At 42.8% G+C, this 26030-nt stretch overlaps 1 protein-coding gene across 1 annotated transcript; it reads right to left on the reverse strand.

Annotated features, from left to right (window-relative positions):
• Window positions 1–9975: 9975 nt before the first annotated feature.
• Window positions 9976–13568, reverse strand: LYPD6B (LY6/PLAUR domain containing 6B). The gene is made up of 4 exons (XM_009948964.1): window positions 13454–13568; window positions 12229–12327; window positions 11070–11200; window positions 9976–10140 (listed from the first exon to the last, which is right to left on the reverse strand). The coding sequence occupies exons 1-4, from the start codon at window positions 13566–13568 to the stop codon at window positions 9976–9978; spliced, it is 510 nt and encodes a 169-aa protein (XP_009947266.1).
• Between the last annotated feature and the right edge of the window lie 12462 nt (window positions 13569–26030).

Consider the following 26030-nt stretch of genomic DNA (forward strand, 5'->3'; position numbering starts at 1 on the left):
AAAAGCTAGTTTTGGAAATAATTCACAAAGGAATAAATGGTGAGTGGAGTGTCACTCAACTAAACCCCCTAGCACTGCTGATTTCTGGCAGTTAGGGCAGAAGCTGTATTAGATTTATACTACTTTAAAAGAGAAACTTTAAACATAGATTAGTCAAAGCGTTTTCTGAGGGATGCAGAGAGATGGAGATTTCTCTCACTGATCGGTGAAATCCACTCGCAACGCAGTGACACCGAAAACAAGGTATTCTGGGGTCTTAGAAGACAACACTAACAGCGATCCCAGCCCTACGCAAGTATCGACCACAAACAGGGTTTTGAGATTATAATTCCCCAAGCAGCCGTACGCAAGCTGACCAAGCCAATTAAACACACACCGTTGTCAGCAAAAAAACCCCCAAAAAAACCAAAAACAAAAAAAAGGCAAAAAAAAAACCCTGATCGAAACCAAGAGACTTACACTGTCTGTTGCAGCTACTGTCAGACAGATTTCCATACCAAATTTCATACACAGAACCCCCCGAGAAGTTCTATGATCAGGTATTCACCAAATTCTTTTAATCTGGTGAATCTCATTACTTTCATCTAATGACTTTTAATTATACTCTTTAATATATAACTCTTCAAATACGAAGTCGTATTAAAATCACGTTAAATTCATGAACACTGGGCAATTCCATTTAGGTAAGAACCAGCCATTACGATACAGCACAAGAGAGAAAAGCGTACAGAACACACATAAATATGAGTCTGGTATAGAACATTATAGTAAAAAAGAAAACTTTTAGTGATGTAAGAAGATAGCCTAACCAAGATATCTGTACATACAGAGCAAAACAAGGTAGAAATCAAAGGAATTATTCCTTTTAAAACCGTCTGCACGACTGCATTCCAGCAGACCGCTTAGACTGAAACTCTCATATTGATAGAAATGTTCGATGTTCTCTCGTTTCACAGTGGAATAAACATCTTACTGAGCCTGCTACGCCGTTCTCTAGGTGTCTGGTAAGACCAGAGTCTAAGGGTTTGTTCTACAAGGCTTTAAGGACCAGAAGCATCAATGCACGAAAAACCAAGTACAAGGTTGTGAAACCCACAAAGGGGTTGACCTGCGATGAACGCTCTGTGTCAGGAATGATTTAAAGCTAAATCTGTGCCTACGCCAGCCACAGTAATAAGGAACCTCCCAACAGAGTAAGTCACTAAACCCCTTTGCAACTGCCCTAAAAAGGCAAGTATTCACCCAGACTTTCTTCCTCTAGGACTTCAAGTTGAGAATGACAAGATGTTCCCCAAACCCATAGGCTTCATCAAGAATCACGTAGGCGGGAAGAGACCTCCAGCCGTCATCCAGCCCGGCCCCCGGCTCAAAGCAGAGCCAGAGTGTAAGGGAAGGGTATATTCTCCACAACTTTCCTTCTGCAAAGACAACAGTTTCTTAATCTGGTTCAGACTCCACGTGTCGGGGCAGCGGTTTACACGATTATGCGGGAAGCGAGGCAGGGAGAGAGGCAACGGCATCAAGTTCGTAGCACCTCCAACGGTAGGACCTGCCGCCACACCCCGCTCACCTCAGAGGTCAGATCTGTCGGCTTTGGCAGACCATGTTTAACCAAAAGCCAAGGAAAATGTATCAGAGAACTTCTGAATCAAATTGGGGGGGGGGGGGGGGAGAAAAAGGGAGGGGTGTTTTATTCAAACATGCTTTATTGGGTTTCCACAGCTTGAACACACCCATTTACAGTTCCAGTTATCTCGCAATCAGCTGAAGGAAACACTGAAAGAAAACAAAAATTAGGTTCAACTAAGTCCTCTGAAGCTTGCCTGCAAATGCACAAACGCTTTTAGACACGGGATTATAATAAATTAATGTTTCTCTAAAAACAAACAAACAGCTTTCCTTTGAACAATTGTTACTTGTAGTTCTAAACGATTTCGTTAAAAAATCCTGTCAGGAGCCGAAGGACAAAGAGCAGAGAAGGATACTGTGGTTTGAAAAAGTCACGGTCATTATCAGCTCCCGATATCCTGATGGGGTTTTCTGAAATCACACTTTTTTTTTTCAATTCAGTCTATTCTTTCTATTTACTCTAGTGTAAAGTAGCAGAAAATTTCCTCGTGGGGAGCACGAGATGATATTTTCCAGAGTCTAAAGACTAAGGCTGGTAAGCAATCATGAACAACGACACGATAGAAAAGCTCATTAGTAAAATATGGTTTCTGTGAAAAGGACTATTTTTTTTTTCTTCTTTAAACAAACTTGAGTAAGTGCCAATACGCACACAATAACTAGGGAGGGCAACTGCCCTCTTGAACCAAAGGGTGAGCCTCAAACGACTGGGTGTTATGCATTTGCATATGCATTATCCGGGCAATTCAGGCAGGAAAAGTCCTAAGGCGCCAATTAAGCTGCCCCTAAACCCTTACTTGACAACTTCAAAAGGTACACGGTGATTCACAGGCCTAGAGCTGGCTTTCCGTATTTAAAATACAATATTAATTATGGAGGAGACGGCACAACTTTCGTTTCCTGCTTCAGTATCTCATCTGGAAATTTATTACAATCTCCTGTGTCTTTACATTTCTTTTTTTCAAAAAAGCAGTTTTATTCTCCCCGCCACTTGTCCCTGACAAATCCCACCACCATTGAACAAGGTGGAAGTGAACCCCGAACAGGAGCAGGCTGCAATTTCTCTAACCTCTTCCAATTCAGGACCCACATAGTCCATTAAGGCAGAATAATTTTCCTTCTTTCAAAAAAAAAAAAAAAAAAAAAAAAAAAAAAAAAAAAAGCCCCAGAAAACCAAAGAAAAAAACCCCAACCCCAACCAAAAAAAAAAAAACCACCCCACACACCCCCAAAAACAAACCACCAAAAAACCCCACCTATATTCTGTTCTAACCCAAGAACAAAGAGAAAAACATTAATTCCAGGAATTCCTTCTTACTGACAAGTTTCATGGGCCGCTTTCCAGACTAGAGGAATGATGTCCCAGTTTGGGGGGTTCTGCAGGGAAAACTCATTAATATAGAGCTCTCCATGAGACATTTCTCCAAAAAATTTGATTTACTGCCAATACGAGCTGACTAACTACGCATGGCAACTGCCCTCTCAAGCTAAATGACAGCATTTGCACTCAGCACAGTTCTTAATCAATTACAGTAATGAATTTTTCTGCTTTCAGGTATTCCAGGCTGACCTCCAGCACTGCCCAGTGGCCAACACCTTCCCAGGTTCTGCGAAAGGCATGGTTCCTGTTGACTGTAAGCTCACTGGCATTCATGAAAGAAAAAAAAAAAGCCACGTGCATAGCTGCAAGAATATTTCCATATTATCTCCATTGCTGGGTTTAGCAAAGCAAAATCTTATTATCGATATGATCTCTCTCCATCAGAAGTTATAACAGGCAAAGCAAGTGAATAGGCGTTATTCCAGGGGTTTTCTTCAGTGCTGAACACATGAAACGGAAAGTGGATCCAGGAACAGAAGAAATGCACCAGATATTTAACACTGGAGGCAAGCACTTTTAAAGTATTTGCCCTTTACGGAGCGAGTATCACCGCCAAGATCATTTCTGGACTTTAAACACCTGCACTTCTTCGGATCCTTGGGCTGAAATCACTTCACCATTCGACAGGCGCCACAAAGCCTCACACTGAACATCCGTTTTATGCAGCTTGAGCGGTCAAGAAGTTTGAAAAGAGCAAGTCTGAGATCCAAGGGGAGTGCTGTGCGTCCGGGCAGCGCACACTTGTGTGCCGCTCCATGCAGCAACAGCGCTCACACGGTGCTTATTGGCAGATGGTGAGAAGCAAGAGGAGAGAGTAACCATCTTCTGATCTATAGAATTGTTCTTAGGCCTTAAAAAGAATAAGAAAACCAAGCACTTTTAAGAAATGCATCCGTGGAGAACACTTCCATTGCAGAATAACCGGGGATCATTTCTGGGGAGGCGACAAACTTGCCTGCACCGGCGCTCGCCATTAGTCATTGCTGACTGAGATCAGGCGGGGACACAGGGCAGACAGAAAGAAAAGTCAGATGCAACGTAGTTTCTGGTACAAACTCAGAATCACATGAAGAAATAAGGCTGGAAGGAACGTCTGAAGGTCTCTGGCCCAAGCCTTCTGCTGCAAGCACGGCTAACTTCAAAGCTACAGTAGGTTGCTTGGGACTTTAACCAGTTTAGCTTTGAAAAATCTTCCTGGCCCCCTGTTCCAGGGCTTAACTGCTCTCACTGGCAAGAATTTTTTCCTCACATCTACTCACAGCTGCCGGCGTCCAGTCTTTTGCACGCCGAAGAATTATTTTCTCCCTGTTGTTCACCATAATGAACACAAGTGGCGATGTTCCTCTCTGATTATTTCCACGAAAGCCAAACAAACCCAAAGAATGCAATATATTTAAAAGAGACACCAAGATGTAGTTTGCTACAGAGAGTATATTTAAACTCGCAGTGTCACAGCCAGCCGACAACCCAGCCAAACCAACAAAGTCCATCAACTGATTTGAAACTACTTCGCTACCACCACTACTTGGAGTTCATGCTTATTCTTCCTTCTGTGAACGACAGACTTTCCGATTTTATATTCCTTTGCGGATTGGTCACAAATTAAAACTGAACGTTTTGGGATCAACGGGTTTCGTCCTTCATTTAGTGTGGGTGCATTGTGAGGACTCCAGTCTTAGCAAATTCTTTGAATCCTAGCCAAAAACGGGCATGGGAAAGCCTAAGATCAGTGGGGAAGTGCCGTTTGTAACAAGTCCGTGGGATGTAGCCATGTGCAAGAGACTATTCTTTTCTTTTTTCAGAGTAAGGGGAATATACAATGGAATCTGCGAAACTAAAACCACAAGGGAACGCCACGACAATTTGTAAGACCTAAAACACGCACACTTCCTTCAAATGGCCTGAGGCATGTTTTGTACAAATTCAGTGAAAATCATTGCAAGTGAACTTGTCATTCACTGATTATTCACGTTATTCAATATCCTCTTTATCCCACCTCCACTCACATACGTGTTTTCCACTTAATACAGTCCATTTTGCCACAGCATTCCCATTCCCGAGCAGCACCATGTCACCCTGGTTACAGTGGCAAGGGGCAGAGATTAAAAAACCCCCAACAAACAATGTTAAGACTGGGACAAATTAACACAAACGAACTGTGCAAAGCGACCTTTAAACCCCTGTATAACCATGTTACCTTTCTTCTGGCACAAATCCATTCAAACATCAAGCACCTACAGTTTTACCTTCTCTAACAGCAGCTTCTTAACACAGGACTGACAACGATGTTAAAAATGACTTTACCAAATCACCATGAAATTTAAACAATCTAAAATAATGAATTATGAATCAATCATAGAAACACAGAACAGTTTGGGCTGGAAGGGACCTTAAAGACCATCCAGTTCCACAACTGCCCATTTGCAGCACCCTTGGTCAGTCCAGCACGTGGATGAGACACCGATGCGAAGGGGCAACTCTCCCAGCTGGCTCGAGCAGAGACAGTTTCTCACTATTGCCGTTTTCTGAGCATTTTCACACCACTAAAAGGGTTCTGAGTTACGCTGCCTGGGGAAAAGGGAATCTCCACCCCACGAAAAACTGGATGGCCCTGGAAACAAGTACATCAAGGGGCAAACAAGTACATCCAGGGGCAAAGTCAAAATAACCACCCGTTCCCCCGGGCCCACCCTGAGGCTCAGGTGCTCTCCTGCCCTGGCTTGCTGACCCCCGTGTCTTCGGTCGCTGCACATCCCCCCGACCTTGCTGCACTCGGGATACCTCCCAGCCCGCCCCTCCGGGAACGTCCAGCACGTTATCAGAAGAGAAAGAGCCACAGAATCTGCCCTCGGTGCAATTTCAGCTCAACAAGTTCCCCAGCACCAACAACTGGTCGTCTTGTCTTAAGCAGCAAAAGGATTTTTTCCCCCCCCCCCCCCCCCCCCCAAACATTTTCCACCGGCAAATATTTTAATATTTTTAATTCAAAGTGTCCTTTCTGGAGAAGAATGAAAAGAGTAGCACAGCAGTAGGAAAGCATCATACAAAGCAACACTGAACAGCGAAGAAGTCTGCCTGTATTTGAGCTTTTAACAACAAATCTTCCACAGACTGTCCAGTGCAGCGTAAAAAATACCATCGTTCCACACAGATACCATAAAACGACACTTATCTTTCCCCAGCTGCACAAATTGATTTACCTGCCATTCCTGACGAATTCTTTTCGGGTTCATGGGGACCGTTCTGCCAACGGATGCACACAAGGTCAGCGCCCACCGATTTCACCCCATCTCTGTGGACACACACCCGCCCCCTTCCCAAGGGAGCACACGGTATTTAACACGTTCTTGGCGGAGGCTGGATGCACAGGGAAGCGCCAGCACACACATCCTGCACGCCGTGGCGGCTGTGCCTTCACACAAACGTCACTGCCAACGCCACGTGGGCACTCGGGGCGTTAACGCGTCGCACGTTGCAACATCGGTGAATCGAAGTGGAGATGCAGGAAACACACACGTTAGGGGAGCAGCCGAAAATCATTTTTCTCAGATCAAATAATGCTCTTGGAAGTTCCTCAGACAGATGTCTGAAGAGAAAATACAGCCGAGACTTGAATCTGTTTAATACAATATAAACATTCCACCATGAATTCACATGAAGATCACCTATGCAGGCAATCATTAGTCATGCCAAAAATAGGCACTCTGGTGAATTTTAGCACTATTTTCTCTAATAATCAGCATGTACTGCTTTTCCTACAAAGTCAGCATTTAACATTGGCCTAAAATAAGATGTAAGCAGAAGCCTACAGGTTTTTACATACGTAAAAAGCGATAAAGGGTAAAACTGGTATTTACTCTTAAACCCTGTATTTCTTCAGCCAGCTGCCTAAGTGTGCAGCACTAACATTGCACTAACGGCTTTTGCACATTCATTTTTTCTAGAAACAACAGCCCTAAACTTTGCAATAACAAAGGTAAAGATGTATCCAGATGACTAGAACTCATCCTTAATATCCTCCATTGTTGGAATTCTACTGCGCTAAAAAATAAGCCTTTGGCAACACCAAATCCTTTCATATAGCCAAGTTTCTGTCTTTATTGTTAATTTGAAAGAGATTACAATTCAAATCAAACATACTATTCTCGCACTTCAATGGAATTCTTAATTTTTTTTTTTTTTTATTCCAAACAATTGTTGACCAAATGCATTTAAGTATTTAAATTATGAGCAGATTTCTTAACTTTTCCATGTGGCAAATGGGAAAAAAATACATTTGATTCAACCAAGAAACCTCCCCCACACACACACAGAGCCCTCCCCTCCCACAAGGTCTCACGGCCGTCGCAGAGAACCTGCAGCCCACCTCCTCTGGCCCTGAGCCCTCCCCCGGGGCAGCTCGTCAGGGTCTCCCTGGCACTCCCAAACGCTCTGGGATGGCATCTGCACTGTAAACAAATGTCAGCACTTAGATTATTGTGAATTATTTGCAGTAAACTCACGGAAAACTATAGGGCACTTTAAGGCCTCGTTAAGACTGCAATAATTATTCCCAGAAACTGAACTATGGGAGCACCTAGTGCTTAGAGGCAAAACCCAGGAAAAATACCATGACCCAAAACATGGAAGACCAGTTGCTTTCGCCTCTCTAAGGAATTGCCCGTTGAGCAGAGAGCAAACCTGGAATGATTTTCCCACCAGAAAAAAAGTTCCAGTACCCTGTAGGTCGTGTAGCAAAAAAAGATGATGTTTAATGATGAAGAACCTTGCACATGCTTGTTACGGTGTCTGACACCAAGATTAACACTGTAGACATGTGTGTCACCGAGGGAGGAGCACTGAACAGAGCAAAAATTTCCTCAAAACACCCTCAGCATCTTGGCCTGTTGGGCGGCAGAGCAACGGTCATCAGAACGCAGCGCCTGGAAAAGCCGACTCGGAGAGCAAGAACCCAATTTTGCATCGGCAAGGCAAAAGCGTTTCCACCCAACTTCTGTAACTACACGTCAACAACTCACAGACTGACTTTGGGACATGTTTATATATTCTAAAAACACTGTGTAGGCAATTTTAGAACGGTGACAAAAGCAAAAACATTTCAAAATCTGTTTTTCAGCTGCTAGTCTAAATACACTTAGTGACCTAAAGCAGCAAATAATTAAGCCAATATTTATGTAAAAAACTCCCAATGTATAATTACTTGAATTTTCAGAGAACAGTTTTGAATCTCTCTTTAAAAGTTTTAATGACCCATCCTGAAAAATATTTCAACAATTAATCATAATTTTAACCGTCTCATTTAAGATGCAAAAATCCTCTTGAAAAAGCTCAGCACAATCTATCTTATTTGCAATCAAATTAATATATTCACAAACAAATAAAACACCTCAGGGAAACAAAAAAGTGAAATGCAGTTTTTCAGCCTTGCTAGGTCAAATCCTTAGCTGTGCTGCGATATTTCAGGCTGTCAGAGAAAGTTTATGAAAACAGTGGGGAGTTGGAAGAAACTCAGTGGGGCAAACGGGAGCAGCCGAGATTTGCTGGGATTTCAAATCACACAAAACCACACTGAGAAGTCACGTAACATCAGCACCTGCTGGTCTCCGCCACCAGGGCGCTGGCAGGGCAAAGAACGTGGATGATAATGAAGTCCCCAACGCAGACACTGTAAGCCCGACCTATTAAAGACTGCGTTTAGGCCAGCCTAGGACAGCTCGACCTACCAAGCGCTGTTCTGCGCCAGAAGTTCGCCCAAGCAGCTTATTTACGCTGCATCACAAGGTTCACAAAGGAGAACAGCGAAGGTTTTGGCACATCTAACTGTAATCTCAACTTCTATTTGTCACATTTGCAGCTGTTCATCTAACCGACGAGCAGGCACCTAAGAGATACGGAGTCAAACGACGCAAATAAACCACGTTAAACCCCCCGGTACTGTGACCAAAAATAGCATCTCGGCCCAAACTTTCAAACGGGGGTGGCAAAGCTACGTAACAATCCAGAGGTCTGGGATATCCAACAGTGCTGACTTACAAGTTGAAGATCCATCAAGGGCAGTAACTTTCCTGGGAGGAACTTCTGCAAAAACCAAGTGCCCACTTACAATTTTTCTGATAACGTAGCTGCTTCACCGCAGCTGCAATGTCAAAGCCACGGCAGTATCACCACTTTGAACAATATCCAAAAGACAAAGATTCAGCTGAGGTGAGACTCTATTGCAAGAAAAGACTCCCTTTGGGGGAAGGAATTCTGATTTAGGTGCTCAAACAGCTCATCATTTTTAGACAGAAATTCTACATAATGTCACACCATTTTAAAATCAGAGTGTGAGATACCATTTTACAGAAAAGACAGATATGGAGTATTTTTTTGTATCATTTCCAGCAGAAATGAGAGCTCTGATCAAAACAGGAAAAAAAATTCTCTTATATATGTTCTCTATGAAAACCATACATGTTCTCTATGAAAACCACAGCTAAAGATAAGCTTAAATACAGCTGTTGATCAAGACAAGAAACTCTGTGTTATTTATGCACAACGAAAAACAGCTTCAAACCAGCTTCCAATGAGATATCTGTCGGCACATGGTCCATTGAAAGTTCGGTTTTATCCCACCTGGGAAAGTGATTGTCTACAGCCACTTTGTTTAGAAAACGTGCCAAGCATATGTGCATTTTCACCATGAAATAGTGAATCACGATATCTGGAGTTCACCCCACTGCCTAGTCAACATGGGGGTTGTTGGGGGGTTGTTTTTTTTTTTTTTAAAATACTGCAGGCCATATGAAGTATCCTCACTAGGACATCCAAGGACTTCAGGATGTACACTTGTCTCTCCACCGTCCCCTTACACTTTCTGTAATTAAGAAGTGTCAGCGATTTCCCCTTGCCCAGACTGAAACAATCCCCTTACGGCCCGCAGAAAGGGGGGCCCTCTCGGGCAGAGGTGACGGGAGGGTGCTGCGTCACGACAAGGCCACCATCACGGCCGACACCAGCACTGCAACGTTGACTGTCCGCCTGCTGCCACCCGACGTTCTCCGGGCGTGCAATACAGCCAAGACGGCGTTGGTGTGGTTGGTTGGTATCTCGACGTTGCAGATCATGCCTTCACAGCAAGAAACACACTCCTGCGGGGAAAAAGGAGGTCACTGGACACGGGGTGGTTCAGCGGCGGCTCTGGGAGACACACGTTCCTTCAAGGGGCTGCCAAGGTTACAGCTGAACCGAGGCATCGCTTCCACCTGGCAGCCTGAGCCAAGGTGGAGCACATGGGCCACCGCTTCTCTCCCAAACCGGGCACCACGGCCCTCCTAAAGCAGCTCATCCCCTGGTGCCGTCACCGGGCTTCGGCACGGTGACGTCACGCCGTACAGCCATGGTGGCTGTGCCGACGAGTTCACAGGGAAAGCTTAAAGCTTCCCCCGCTTCCCCTTCCAACACATGAGCTAAAAACATGCACTTGAATGTTTCAAGTTTCAACTTTTTAAGCTAAAAAACCCCTGACTGTAAAAACTCCGTTTCCTTTCTTTTTTCCCCTCAAGCCTTTGCATTCAGTGTAGCTTTGCATGCTGAGCTTCGGACTTTCTGTTGGTCAGTTTTCTAGTGCCACAGAACCGCTGACACAGCCGGTTTTCAGGGGGGAATCTGAAAATCATTTTCCTTACTTGACAGTCCTTGCTGGAAAAGCCAAGGGAACGCCTATTTTTATCTAACCCAAAGGCACAAGAACTCTCCCAAGACAAAATGCAGCAGAAGGCAGGCTGCATAGTCATTTCGTGCCCTCAGCCCAGCAAAACCTGCTGAAATCAAGGGCAGTCGATTCAGACACACACAAGCAACGCCCCAGAAAGCTCAGGTGTTTCTTTAGAGGTTGCTCCACAGCAGCCCAAACAGGAAAGCAGGGGTAGTCATGCGTCTGTGGCAGAAATTTGATTTCTATTGTTAAATACTGGAGAGCATATCTTGGCACATCCTCTTCAGCTCAGCAGGAAAAACAAGTACTGAGATGCAAACCTCAAAAGCAGTGTGCTGCTCTCGGGCCAAGTGGGGTGCTTACTGTGTGGCCACTCGCTCGGTGACGGTGGCAGCCCACAAAGTGGCATTCTTCTCCAGTGGCACATTTTTTGGTGACCGATGTACTCTTCCCATGGTCTGTGAAGAGATGAACTGTCAAACAGTACTGCGTACCTACAAAATAAAATTTAAAATGTTTATTTGCATAAAGTGCAAAATATTCCCATAAAAATAACTTAAGTTTGGTTGTATAAAGCCATTTTTCAACTTGATCAAAATATCATTTATCAAGAAATTAATTAGTGATGAAATCTTAAGCTTAACTGACCCTTCAAACCTCCGGAAAGGCTTCTATCATTTAAACTACTTATTAGCGCTATAATCTACACAATTACCATCCATCCCCTACTCTTTTTTGCAGCACATTCTTGCTGGTTTTGTTTTGGACATGTTTCCTCATTCCTCTAGCCCATTTCTTCCCCTTTCCCACTGTTACTGTGAACATCACTGCGAAATAAAATGAGGAAACATTTCTCTTCTTTCCTAGGTATCTACCATTCTCTCATACAGGTATGATCCCTAGCCAGTCAGGTCTCGCTGCTCACAAGCAAGCTTATAGCCTAGAGAGACCATTACATCTTGGGATCACATCCAAAAGGAAGGGGATAAGGCCACAAAGGGTATCCTTTTTAAATAGCATCTTTAAAATTAATCCCTAGGAAGCACATAGCTAGATATATATATATACACACACATACATATACACACACACACACATATATACACACACACACACATACACACACACACACATACACACACACACACACACACACACACACACACACACACATACACACACACACACACACACACACACACACACACACTCAATATATTTTTGATATATTAATAATACATTAATTACTATAGTAGTAATGTACTGTTATACATTATAATCAAATCTTTTATACATATATATATATATTAAAAAATAATTTTTCACTGTTCTTTGCACTCTAAAGTGGTCAGAATATTCACCCCAGCAGAAATCACATGAGTCAGTATCACTAATAAGATAACTGAGGGCACCCCTGAGTTGGCATGTTAATCCCACCCAGTTAGGCTGCTACAAGACGGCTGAGTCAGGGAAAAGCAAACATAACTATGATAAAGAATCCCCTTAGTACAGATGCACTTACTTTCAGGACACCATCTATCTTCAGCCCATCTGTTACAGTTGTAATTGTCCACTGCATTATCACAAGTAAAGCACTTAAAACTGTTTGGAAATGGAGTGGCTTTAAAAGTATTAAAACACAGTAAGTTTGCAAGAATTAAGAAAAAAAATAAAATATTCAAAGTAATACTGTAAGCGCTTGTACACACATAACTGGCAAAAACACATTACACACATTCACATATTTTCCATGATACCTCATCACTGCCAGACAAATAAAACCCACGCAACAAGTTTTGTAGAAAGCTTTAACGTTTGTAACTGGTTTTGCTACGCCTGAACTCTAAAACACCCCCTCCTGTTTTCGTCCTCTCCCAGTGCCAAACACCGTTTAAGCAGTGGTGGGAAAAAAGAGGGAAGAGAGCACATCATATAAACATGCCCACGACGCTGCATCCGCATGTGTGTTCGTACGGCTACAGAACACAATCGACATTCAAATGGTTTTTGATGCCCTTGATGAAAAAACGACACCTTCAAAACCAGTTTCAGATCTTGATCTCCAGCTCTGAAGAAGCCGGATCCCTTTGTCAAAGGGCTCAAGAGGATGACTCTAAAATCCTACATTATACAAGCACAGAAATGATTTTCAGATGCACAGTCCCCTGGCTGCACACAGGTACCTATCATATCTGGCTGTCCTGACTGCTTTAACGACACTGTAACAAAAAGCTTCTCCCCGTAAATGAAGGGATAGAACGCTTCTGACGCTAGATAAGAGGCAAAAAAAGGATGCTATTAGTGACAACTGGCTTCACAGGTCTCACAAGGTTTTTAATTACCTTCAGTTTGAATTAATTGCATACAGCACACCTATTCTTTCCCTTGTAAAACCCCCAACAAGATAAAAGACAAAATCATCTGTTCTGTATTATTTATGAGAAATCCACTGCGTCATTTGCTCTGTAGGAAGACATTTCAGAGACAAAAAAAAATATAATAAAAGCACTTAAAATGTGAAAGCCCTCATGCAGTCTTTAACTTAGCAATGCACACAATTGTTTGTTGCCATTCAGCCAGCTTACAAAATCTTAGAAATAAAGCAAACTGCTGTGGGTTGAAAAGCAGAAGTTTTATTTTAAACTTTTTATCCTTCGTGTTTGGAGAAGACAAAACACTTAAAAACCAAAGGACTGAAAAAAAGCTACAATTGCAGCCACAAAAAAAAAGCAGCACTGCCTACTTACGGTCTAGTGGAGGTCTCACGTTGTAAAAGTTGATGTTCTCAGCTGAAACCAAATTTCCTGAAAGGATGAAGAACGGAAGCAAGGCTCCGGCCAGCATGTGACAGAGTAACAACATGCTGAGTATTACTGTACATGAAAAGCAAAACTCTTAGATCTAGGACAGAAAGAGAACACATTATTTAGGGGCAATCATAAAGAACTAAGCACGTAGAACAATAAATTTCCTATGAACTATTCCTGAAACCTTGAAAATTCAGTCCGTAGATCTCTACTGTGAAGATGGCTCAGGCAAGCAAGCACGCAGCGCCGAACAAAGCTGAGCAGTTACTGCCTTCTGCTGGCCAGGAGCCTGTACAGAGTACTTAAACTTCCACAAACTTAACAAAAGTTAGCATTATTTCTTTAACCTGTCCTTCCAAGCAATGTCAATCTCACAGATTCCTTGTAAGCACTCCTAAAAATCAACACCAAAACGGAGCTCTTTGATATCCTACTTGCAACGGACAGGCTGACAATACCATCAAAGCAAGCAAAATGCAGAAAAGCGACATTTTAAACACCAACAGCCTAGAACCCACGAGCGATTCCTTCCCTGATAGAGACCAATGTATGCCCATTGCCTTCAGATAAGCTACATCACCTGAATTCTAAGTGCACTTCCCATGGCACAGCATTCAAGATCACAGGTGTAGATTAGATTTTTTTTTTCTTTTTAAAGTGCATACCAAAGAAATGCTAAGGAGGATACCTCGTGATGGCACACACACCTCGGAGAACCACACAGGAGAACGTTCAGAGAGGTGAGATGCACATTTTGGGCGTGCTTTGCACTTTCATCTGGGGCTCCCCAGGTACTTTGGTAGGCCTTTATAGGGAAAAACAACTAAGCAATGAACGTTTGGGTCAGTCTGGTATTTAGATACAGGCAGGTACGTACGGCAGATTGACACACAGCGACGCCGTGAAACTGCAGAGATGCTGGAGACCTAGTTCAGATACTGAAAAGCAGAATCAGCGGCGATGGCCCTCCGCCCATCCGCCCATGCAAATTCCCAGCAGGAGAAACAAGCTCGAGTGGAGGCTCCCGCCAAACCAGAGGCGTCGCTTTGAGCTGCCAAGCGCAGTCCTTCAGGAATCTCTCTGCACGCCCCGGCACAGGCCTGCGTCGAGGCGCACCACGCCTGCACAGGAAAGCTCTGAGTGAATCCCCGCGCTGCCCTGGAAATGGTATTCGAGACCATGGCAGAGAAGTCAAAGGACCTCCTTTTTCCTGCTTTTGTTGGGTTTTTTCTCCAGTTGACAGGAATTATCTGAAAGATGGTTTTGCCAACAAACCAATCGACAAAGTCCAGCTTTATGCGTCGGCAGTTCAGCCATCCTACTTAAGAGTTGTTGTTTAAATCATGGCTCTATGAATATATTTCAGTAGACCCCGAGAAAGCCACAGCGTACCTCTACTTCCAGTGCACCTCCAAGACTATTTGCTGTGGATGGTCCAGATTTCTTCTGACTGTAGCCCAGGATCTAAAGGATTAAGAAGAATCATCTGTGAAAACAAACAGCAACCGATCATCGTAAGCCTGTCCTGAAGGAACTAATTAGCTGAAACACTGTATGTCCTTATTTATATTGAAAATTAAGATAGAAACCTGGAAGTGTGGTAGTTTTTATAACGAAATATCCAAAGAAGCACCTGAACTACACAGTATGGCTCTGCCTTATTGAGTGCTATCCTATTGCAGAAATACAGATTCCCTCTTCCCTGTGATGCCCCAACGTCATAAAAGACAAATGAAAGACAAAAAGTGAAGCAAGGAGACTACTCAATCATAGAACCACAGATTAGTTTGGGTTGGAAGGGACCTTAAAGTCCTTCCACGAGGATGAGTTTACTTCTCTTGCAAGGGAAAACCATTATTCAGGGAACGACCTGGGTGGGACAGATAATACCAGATGAATATACTTTTCACGCTCTAGAGATGCCCAAACTTTCAACACATACTATGACCAAAATAGAAGCACTAATCAGCAGCAAGGTAACCTAAGAGAGCAAAGCAACCATCCGCCTCCAGAGTAGAGGTTATTAGCAAACAGGTCCCCCTCCCGGTTCATTCCTTACTGAAACAGGAACACAAAAACGTTGGCCAAATCCCTAACACCACTGCAGAATGCAAAATAAAACCAAACCAGAGTTCTCTCTGATTAAGCACATGATATTTGCACAGTGACATTCTGCAGCATTAAAGACGGGCTGTTTATAACCCACTTGGCTTGTCTCACCAACACGTACTCGTGGTGCCCATTTCAAATGTACACTTAGTTTTAGTGAGTTTTTCCAATTTTTCCATCATGACTGGATGCCTTTCTGCTGACAAGTCAACCCACATCGTGTTCTGGCCCTGAGCTGTTGCCTCCAAAGCCTATCCCATGACCCTTCAATATTTTCCAAGCCAGATCAGCAGAATGTGGCATTCTCCAGGACAGGAGGAAGGGAAAAGAGGAGGCAGGGCTGCTACTATAATTCACAAATGACCCAACACCCTATCCAACTTAATTTCTCCTTCCTCTAGCATTCTTAGCTCTACCACTTTATGTTGGAGACAACATCTCTCCCTCAAGTTCCTTTTGTTTTACACAGTTCATTTCAAGTTAGTGTTTTAAAAACGCTGTCCTTTGCTACCTGTACCTAAGATTCTTCAAGTCAAGTTTTGCTCACAAAATAACCTTTTATCCCAGTGTCAAGAGGCAACAAAATTTCTATTCCAGCTGACAAATTTCTTCTTTTCTTCATAGACAACAATTCCCTGTATTATCCCATCCCACTCTTCTGCTTTAAGGTTCTTTGGATCAGGTTTCCATGATCTAACCAAGAGAAGGAAGCACCGTAGTGCACCAAACCCCTTTATTAATACCACAACCATTATTCTGAATGAGTTGAAGACTTAAAGCCAATGTAATAGAAAATGCCACAGGAAGCAAATCACATTAGCGTAATTTCAATACAATTATACTTTCCATGAAAATAGTCAATCTGGGAAAAAATTAACAGCTAAAGATGCACAAAGGCCAACTTAAGAAATCTTAATTTCCCACACAGAGGAGAATTCTTACATGGTGATTCAAAAAAAAACCCAAAAAGTACCCCCAAAGCACAGAGTATGAGTAGCAATCACGCACAACCGAATTAGCCAGCTCTTCGGTCACGTCCCCTTCTGCTGGTGTAGAAGACACATCCCTCCTGTCACTCTGCTTGCAGGTTGTCCTTTCCTACGCTTTCCCATAGGTATCTCCCGTCATCCATCACAGTCTGCAGAAAGAGATTAAAGCTACTGTTAACAGCGAGGAGGAATTTCACCGCGTTGAGCCACGTTTCCCTACCTCCCCCTGCTCAGCCTTGCCTCTCGGAGGAAGACAGAGGCAAGGGGATGGCACGGCCATGGTTACGGCCAGTAACGCTGCGCCAAACCAAACCTGGTCGGGAGGTGCCGCTACCTGTGCCAGAGTAAGCTGGTCCCCAAGCCCTGGGAGGGGGCGACACACTTGGTACCATCTCAATCTCTGTTTCCTTTGCTAGGACACCGTAAAGCGTCCTTCCACGCAGAACACGTACTAGCTCAAAAGCAGAACTGCTACATATTTTATTTATTAAAATAATAATAATAAAAAAGTACGGAAACTGAGGCCAGCATGGGGAGTTAAAAGCATGGCAACTCCAGTACATAGGTACAAATTTTCAGAGCCACACATTCCTGATCCTAATTGCCTCGCTCCGGTGTCCCTGGACAGCCAGGGATCCAGTTTTCACCGACTCTAGCCGGGCAGTATCGGGCCCTTAATGCCCACAGGCTGCTTGAGCGCTGCTGGGAAGAGTATGAGAAGAATCCCTTGTGTGCCTGTAGTGCCAACATCCTTCTCCAGGGTTCCCTTGCAGAATAGCTCTGTTTAGGCCCTTTGAATATCACCAGCAAGTTATTTTTAAATTGGCAGGCCAGTTTTAATCAACTGGCAAATTTCAGTGTATTTTGGGCAGCTCAACAGCATTTAACGCTTTCAAACCCACTCTGTAGGAAGGCAGGGGACTGACTCATTTCAAGGCGTAACAGCTGCAAAATGTAACGTGTATTTTCTGCAGTTTCTACTCGGTGGAGGAAAGTTTGCCTTTATGGGGAGACTGGTCTGTAACCGGATCTGATGCACCTGGATAGCAAATAAAAGGCACAATTACACTTGTGCCAACTTTCTGCAAGTCCAAGCCCTCTCCTGCTCCCCTCCCCCAAGTAGTTCCTATTGCTTTCCTCAGAGAAGTTCGTGCCAAATGGAAAAATTTAGAGAATATAAATACAAAAAAGCTAGTCTTCAGTCGGCGTTAAGGCACGGTAAACTGACCTCACAACCTGCTGTAGTCAAAGGTGTCGTTGTTTGCTAACCAGGCCAATAAATAATGGATGTCGTTTGACATAGTCTTAGTTACACAGCTGCACCAGCAGTCATTCTCAAAGAAAATAGGAAAATACGGGCAGAAAAATGGCTTTCATATCTTATCCAAAAATCTTTAAAATGCTTATTTTCTTCACAGTCTCTTATCTCCGTCGTGCTTTCACATAATACTATCTAGTAGCGTGATTTCATTACGCCCAATTAGGAACTTTCATTATTGAAGGAAAAAAACTGTCACAATACAGCAGATTAACTTGTATAAACAAGAGCAAACACGGAGACACAGCCTTCCTGGGGTGAGGCAAGAAGATGCAAGAGGGAAGGGCTGTTAATGTACAGCCTGTGAAGAGCCTGTAACTAAAGCACATTCCAAGAAAACAATGAGGAATACAATGGCTGACATAATTAATATATTCCAGGAGATTTTAAGGTTTATCTTGCAGTGTGCCATAGAAGAGTGGGAAGCTCAATTCCTGTTTTTAATAAAATTCAAGTCTGTCTACATTGTTTTTCCTGGCAGACTCGGTGGAGGATTAGCAGATTTAACATCAGATATGGAATGCAAATGACACTTCCTCCTGTCATTTAATAAGCAATTTTCAGGTGCTATTAGATAATTGCAAATGCTTATGGTAAGCTTGTTAAATGCCACTTCAGGACATAAGAGTTAGAAATACATAGGCAGAAAGGTATGTGAGTTAAGGGCTGGAAAAGTTAAAACCAACACCTGACATCATCAGGTGTTCCCTACCACAAATCAGAAAGGCCAAACCTGACACTTCAACTTAGCTAAAAGGACAAAAATAGCTCCTTGGCTTCCCCATTTCTTCGACAAATACTGCCATTCTCATGTTTGCCTCTGGAGACCATTTAATTTGAGCTGTAGCCACCATTTACCCCACTTCAAAACTCAGGGAGTGAATAAGTGGATGGAATGAATAACAGAAACCCTTCATTTTCTTTGGGAAACAGGCAGAGCACATTTAAAATAAAAAGGGGGTGAAAAGAAATATTTGAAGAGTTTAAAAAACCCCAAAATACTACTACAGATCTGCAAATTGAAACTATTTGTTACAAAAGTTCTACCTTTTCTCACCTACTGAGTTGAAGTTCCTATTTCCTGGCTTTTTGCCTCATAGCATGTTACCATCAGTACAGAATAACACCAGAAAACAGATTTTACATTACACTGACAGACATCTGCAACTAGTAAGACTGACACAATAAAATTTAAGTTATCAACATTATTTCTAAACACAATACTTTTCTTTATCTTCACCCCCAGTACACTCAGCCGTGTCTGGAACTAAAATTGGTCTTAATTACAAGAAATTACAGAGTTCTTTATCTAAGATCTTATAAAATACATACAGATCTGGCAATGGCAACATCATCTGGCTTGGGGTATAATGCTGGCATGGGAAGTTGTGATGCAAACCGATTGCGAGACGTGGAGGTGTCTGACTACACAATACATACAACTGCAGTGATTTTGAACAAAATAATGTATGATTAACGTGATAAATCTGCGCAGTACCACTGAAGTGAAGTATTTGCAAGGATAAAACATGCATTTGTTTTTAAGCTCATACAACAGAGAAGATCCATGGAATGAAATCTGCATTACACTTCACTCCTTTTACAGCTAAACTGCTCAGCAAAAACTAGTCCTGAGCACTGACATTTATTTTAAAATTCAGAATCCCTGATCATCTCTGGAAAGTAATTTATTCTATCTAAAAATCCATTAATGAGGGATACATTTCTTATTCCCTTCTGCAAGTATATGATTTCCTCAAAGGATTGCACTTTGTCAAAGCTATGGATGACCAAATGTTTTACACTTGAGCTTGTAACAGCTTCTCCAGATCACATGTGCAACTGTTCTAAATCTCTCCCTCCCACCTGTGCGAGAGTGGAAATAGGAACTTAATCTAACTCTAGAGAAAAGAGATCACAGGAATAAGCAGCGTTTTTTCTTTCCCTGAGCTCATCAGAGCACTTCTGCAAAAATCAGTTTGACATTACTCATTTTACAGCACATTTTGCTAAATACCTCAGTGGATTACACCTTCATTAACTGTTCAACCTCACTGCAAATGGTGGGATCGAAGTTTTAAGCAGACCTACCTCTCTGTACACGAGCTACTGGGACCCCAGTTTACATCAGCTGGAGGTCCCAGTGAACATCCAACCAGCTGAACGTAGAAGACAAAATTCTGATTTTCAGTATCCTTCTACAAGTTTAGCTCCAGATCACAGTCAGTATTGAAAAGGCTTCTTTACTCCTGCCAAGCTAAAGTCACTCATATTCAACAAGACTGCGAGGTAATACTACTGCACGTTACTACAGGGTAACACTGCTGCAACACAAGAATGTTGTTCTTCAAGACCTGGTTTAGAACATGAGAAAGGTGGGACAACAGCATTGCTCCAACGAAACCAAGAGATACCTGTATATTTCTATAGATACCATTCTAGACAATAAGACATAAGACATTCTAGACAACAGAAATGAGAACCTACACGATTTCCACTTGTGAAATAAATACTACATTCCCTTTCAAATTAAAATGTCAAATCAAGATATGCACAGAAAAAAACGTGCTAGGAGAAAATGTTAGCATGCAGTCCTACTTCAAATTCATCAAAATCTTTTGAAATGAGAATGGCCCTGTGGGATCAGACAAATTAGAAGGTATGACAGTTTCTGTACCACACACAGAATATTTTTCACAAGCTTCACATTCAGTTGGATTTCAAACCTAAGATTTAAGCTATGCAGCAGCTGAGTTCATAAACCTGAAAAGCGTGCTCTTCTACCCAACGCTGATGCCTGCAGTGAATTCACTGACATCAGCCTTCACTGCTTTACTCTCGGTCGTTATCTCACCACCTTGGGTGGTTTCTTTCCTTTTTTCCCCAGCTGCTTAGAAAGAATAAAGGGTACCAAAAAAATCGGGCCCCCCCCCTTCCCTTTCCTCCAATCTTAGTTGCAACCTCGTCCCAAGTCACAAAGGGTTTGGTATCACACATGTGCCAGTACAAACTCAAATTTTGAACCGGAGGAATATGAAGAAAAGGTAAAGTAACTTTGCCCAGTGTTACTGGTCCGAGTGTCAGGGTCCAAGCGCTCATGGCAAAAACGTCCTTGCTTCACTGAAAGCACAGATGCTATACGTTGCTTTCTACAACAACACAACACTAGAGTGTTTCCCAGTAGTAAGAAACCGGTCAGCAATGTCCTTCCACCACCAGTTTAAGACAGCAGCACAAACTAATCTGCACTGTAACTGAACCAACCCACACAGAGTCAGCCACAGGTTTATACTGGCAGGGTTTGATGTGTGAAATTTATAGCGCTGGTACACATCTGATACTATCTTTGCCTCATGTTTATATCAGCTCTTTGTTACCACGCAATCCTTGAAATCATAAACAATATGATCTCCTTGAATGCACCAGGAATGACTGCAAATGCTTCTGGAGAGACACCAGCAGTCGGTCCTGCTATACCATGTCCAGGGAACCACAACAACCAACTCCTGCTATTGCACACACTCGGTTTAAAAATCCGTGGTGAGGAATGAACAGTTGGTCTTCATACTGAACTCACTGAGCAGAAGCCTTTGTTCAGAAGCACCTGATCTCATTTTAAGAGCTAAGAACTCTCATTTCTAGGAAATACACGAATCTGAAGTAAATTCCTTCCTGAAAATTTAACTTTAAAAGCAGAAATCTTTTGCAGGTTCTATTTTCACGGCCTACACAATGTTCATGATTATTAAAAGGACTGATCAGCATTGCAAAGGTGCTGGAGGCAGGGAAAGAGTGACATTCTGATTACTGTCAAGTCAATACAGAACCTACTACAGGAGTAACTACCCAACTGACACAAAAAGTACCTCCCCTGACACCGCGTTGCCTACAGAGCTGCACTGCAGCCTGGTGTCACCCATCACATGCAGCACTACTAGCAGCGCAACATAACTAGTTTTGAACAGAAAAGGCATCACAGTGTCACTGATTACACTTCTGAAAAACGTTTTCTGCACAAACTTCCCCGTTTCCCACACTACTCCCACATTTCTGAGGCACATACTTTCAGTCACTGAAAACTGACCAAGTACTTGAGTCATTCCTGTTACTCTGCCTTGCCCTACACGAGCTGACCTCACAGCTCAAGCTAATACTCTCGCAGATTAGTTCTCAGCAGGTGAGCCCAAATTGCGTATTTCCCCTCAGTTTTCTCTTTGAAGCCTCAGACTACTCCACTCTGAAGCAAGGGATACTTCAAATACGGCTTCTGAAATTACAGATGAAGATTTTTCTACTTGAGATACAACCACTAATGGAGAAGAGATGATGAAAATCCCATTTCCAAGCCAAGGTTCTCTGCAGTACTCTGCTTTCTACAACCCCTTCTAGGTGAACTGTTCGCTCCTATTATTTGCCACCAAAGGGTGAGCTGAGAAGCTAGCACCGATGAGAGTGATTTTGATGAAGTCCTTTAGGAAAATCTTTATACACATGACAGAATATATCTACACGCATATTTTACAACAGTGTCTTCTTAAGGGAAGATTTATTTGGAAGATATAGCCAGAAGTATGGTAACTCTGCAAAAGTAAGAGACGAAAGGAGGCAAAGAGAAAAAAGCTTCATTTTTCTAAGAGTACTAACAAAGTCTGTTTCAATTCCTCACACAGCCACAAACACAAAAAGGCTTAGGAGTCATTCATTTGTTTAGAAATGCTTTAAATGAACCAGGCTTAATGAATTGCTGACCCATCCAATTTGACCTAGTGTAAAATGGCATTTACTCCCAAACGACACCCTAATCCAGACAGCTGAGACCAGCAGAAAGCAAACCTCAGTTTTTACTAGCCAAGAACTATTGCCCACAAGCAGTATTTGGCACAACTTGTTATTTGAACAGCCTCTATCAACCTTCTGCTGCATTGTGAGAGAAAAGGGATTTGCCCTCTGTTTCAAGGGGAGGGGCAATACAAACACAAAAAGCTCCCTTTCACGGGTTCACAAAAGCTGTGTTGACATATATGCCATATCTTCAGTTATAAAACCCCAACGCTGCACTGTTTTCTTCCTCTAAGGCTCAAATTTCTGGAGCAGAAGCCTATAGCTTCCATGTTGATAGACACAACTTGGTGTTAAGCATTAATAAACAAATATAATAATATTTCATTAAAACTGTTTGAAAATAACTGGGTTTATACAGTTTTTCTCATTGCCCTTCACCATAAACACCCATGCTCTAGGACTGGAATCACCTCGCTATGTGTAGCAGCTGAGAGAAAAATCGCATTTCCATCATCTTTCAGTTCCTTCTTTCATTCGCTAGAGACTGAGCCTTGAATATTAGAGTAGGTAAGGAAACATTCCCAGGATTCGGAAAAAACCCAAACAGCCATCATTTCTGGTCTTTTCATCATTGTGCAGGACAGACACAAAACATTTCATAACATTTTTCACTAAAGCATCACTACCTGTTCTGTTTTAAAAAGCTTGAACTGGAACAGTGCAGCAGCCAGCCAACCGTTTCCAGTACCAGCCATGGAACAGCATCCAGCCAGTCCCCTCCCTTCCGGCAGCGCCAGCTCTCACTCCCCTCCTGGCAGCTGCTGCAGTAGTTCGGGAATAGCACTGGTTACCTCACAAACCGTAGCCCTTCGGAATGGTCCGTCCTCAGCTGAGCAGCACCCCGAGTATCGGCAGGAGACAGGTAAAAGCCTGGGGCATGAAATCCAGTCCCGACACTTGTTTTAGTGCCACCAAAGGGACAGAGAGGAGAGGAGTCTCCGCATCTCCACACTGGGACTGTGGGTGTGATTCCTGGTCTTTGGTCTAAAGAAAGCACCCGAGCATCTTGGGGTTGTCTAGAACAAACGTTCCCCTCCCCTGACGCACATTTCCCATTTCTCAGCTGTTTCATTTTTTTCCCCCCCTTACCTTCAGCGTGATGCTATCAAGGCAGTGAAATCTCACTTGCTAGAGGAGGTTACGTAGGAGTTTACAATTAAAGTGACAGAACTGCTTCTATTCAGTACCATCCTAGCTCCCTCCGGTATCTTCCAGGTGCGGGAAGGCTGTTTAAACTCCAAATAGTCTTTCCCACCTTCACATCTCTGAGGTCTTCTCTGGGAAGAAATCACCTTTAGCTTCTGGGCATTCCTGCAGAGCAGAGACTGGCTTGTGTTTCTCAAAGCCTAATGCTCCATAAAGCCTCGTGCCTTACTCCTGTCACTCAAGTCAACGGAATAATAAAACAAAACACGGGAAGTCATTTATCATCTGAACTAAAAGCTGGTCTTCATTCAATTCGAAGAGCAACTGAAAGAGACAAAGCGCACACTCCACCTCTGCGCTTCCCTGCCCCACAGACAACGACACATTCTCAGGTACACTGGCAGTGCAGTAACAACCGCAAGAACGCCTCTGGATGGGGAGATTTCTTTACTATACACACCGCTGCAACGGGCAGCATTTAACGTGACAAATTGAAGTCGGCAAATTTTCCGTTTCCCTCATTTCCTGCTCACAAATCACGAGTAACGCTAAGCAGAAAAGCACTACAAGTACAACAAAAATAATTCGACTTTACTAAACCCAATAAATGCCTGGCAGGTACGGCAACCCTGAGTACAAACGTAAAAGTAAGCATGGTATTTCAGAAGCGAATGACGATTTCTGCATCTGGAATATCATCAGTCGTTTTGCAGCAGAGTTTCTTCAGAGGTTTATGAACTGCTCTGAGGGGTCTAAGCTCAAACTCAAGAGCCAAATGTTCTACCTGCCTTTTTTTTTTTTTTTAATTAAATTAAACGCATTTCCACATAGCCTGATAACTTTCCCTTTCAGAGAGCAGCAGACACCCAATGCTGCTTCCATTGGCAGAGAACAAACTCTGACGACTGATAAAGTTTACCAGCCAGAACACAGAAAATACTACGTGCTGACCACGCAATATCTGCACGCTGTGTCCCAAAACAGGCGCACAACTCAACGTCAAGGCTGAATAAAAAGTTTTTTGTAGCCTTTTCTATTTATTGTGCTTTTCATACACCATAGGCCAGTTCCAAGAACTATCAGATGCCATTTGAGTAAGCTATCCATATAAATGAACACAGATGAAAACTTGCCTTACTACTATTCCCCTCTAAACAGAAAGCAATTCACTGGGGGAAAGAAGAAATCTTATTCCTTTTGTGCACAGGAGCTCACATTCTAACTCTTCACAATCAAAGGCACCATGTGCTTTTTCATAAGGTTACTCAGAGACTTGCAGAAACCCTTTGTATAACCTTGGGTGTATTTTAGGTAGACAGGTCATTCTCAAATTAGCACCAGGATAAATTGGAAAGAAAGCCACAAAGAAAAAAAAACTCACCAGTAAGAAAAAACAAAACAAAACAAAACAAAACACTAGTCATGGAAAAAAAAAACCACCCCAAAACACTAATAAGAAAAAAGCCCCAAACACCAGTAAAAATAAACACTAGTAAGAAAAGAAACCCTAGTAAGAAAAGCACTGCAGTCCCTCAAGACAAAAACTATTGCATACCTTTATTTATTATTATTCTCTTCAGGTCTACATTCTTTCCCCAGGCTATACAGATTTCCCTCAGCACTTGCAAACACCATATGAAAAGGGCAAAAAGAAGTAGTAGAAGGAAACACAGATGTTAGGTCATTTCATTTTGGAGGATTTGTAGGATTTCAGTTGATTTAATTATTGTCTCTTTGGACTGACAATACATAAGTATTTCAGCATGTCTTTCAATACTCTCCCTTAACAGATGACAGCAGGAGATTTTTCACTTGATTTTCCCCCATTAGATCACACATTTTTTAAAGTTTTTTCTGTCAGGCTTCTTCCAGGGAAAGAAGGAAATGTTTGTCTGGGAGATGGCTCTGAACGGTGTTATGAAGCAGAAGTTATGAAGCTCTCTCTCCCCCAAAACTGCCCAGCAACGACTTGCCTCAGGGAAGAATACATGAACATCTCCGCTTGCAGGATAACTCCTCCTGTACCTACTCACCCCCCTTCCTGACAATCTGCAGTTCAGGGACCTCCTGGGGCACAGAAGGTGTGTACTTCGGTGCCTAACTGCCTGCCCGT

Source organism: Leptosomus discolor, chromosome 5 (genome assembly GCF_034619465.1).
Source record: "Leptosomus discolor isolate bLepDis1 chromosome 5, bLepDis1.hap2, whole genome shotgun sequence".
Lineage (NCBI taxonomy): Eukaryota > Metazoa > Chordata > Aves > Leptosomiformes > Leptosomidae > Leptosomus > Leptosomus discolor.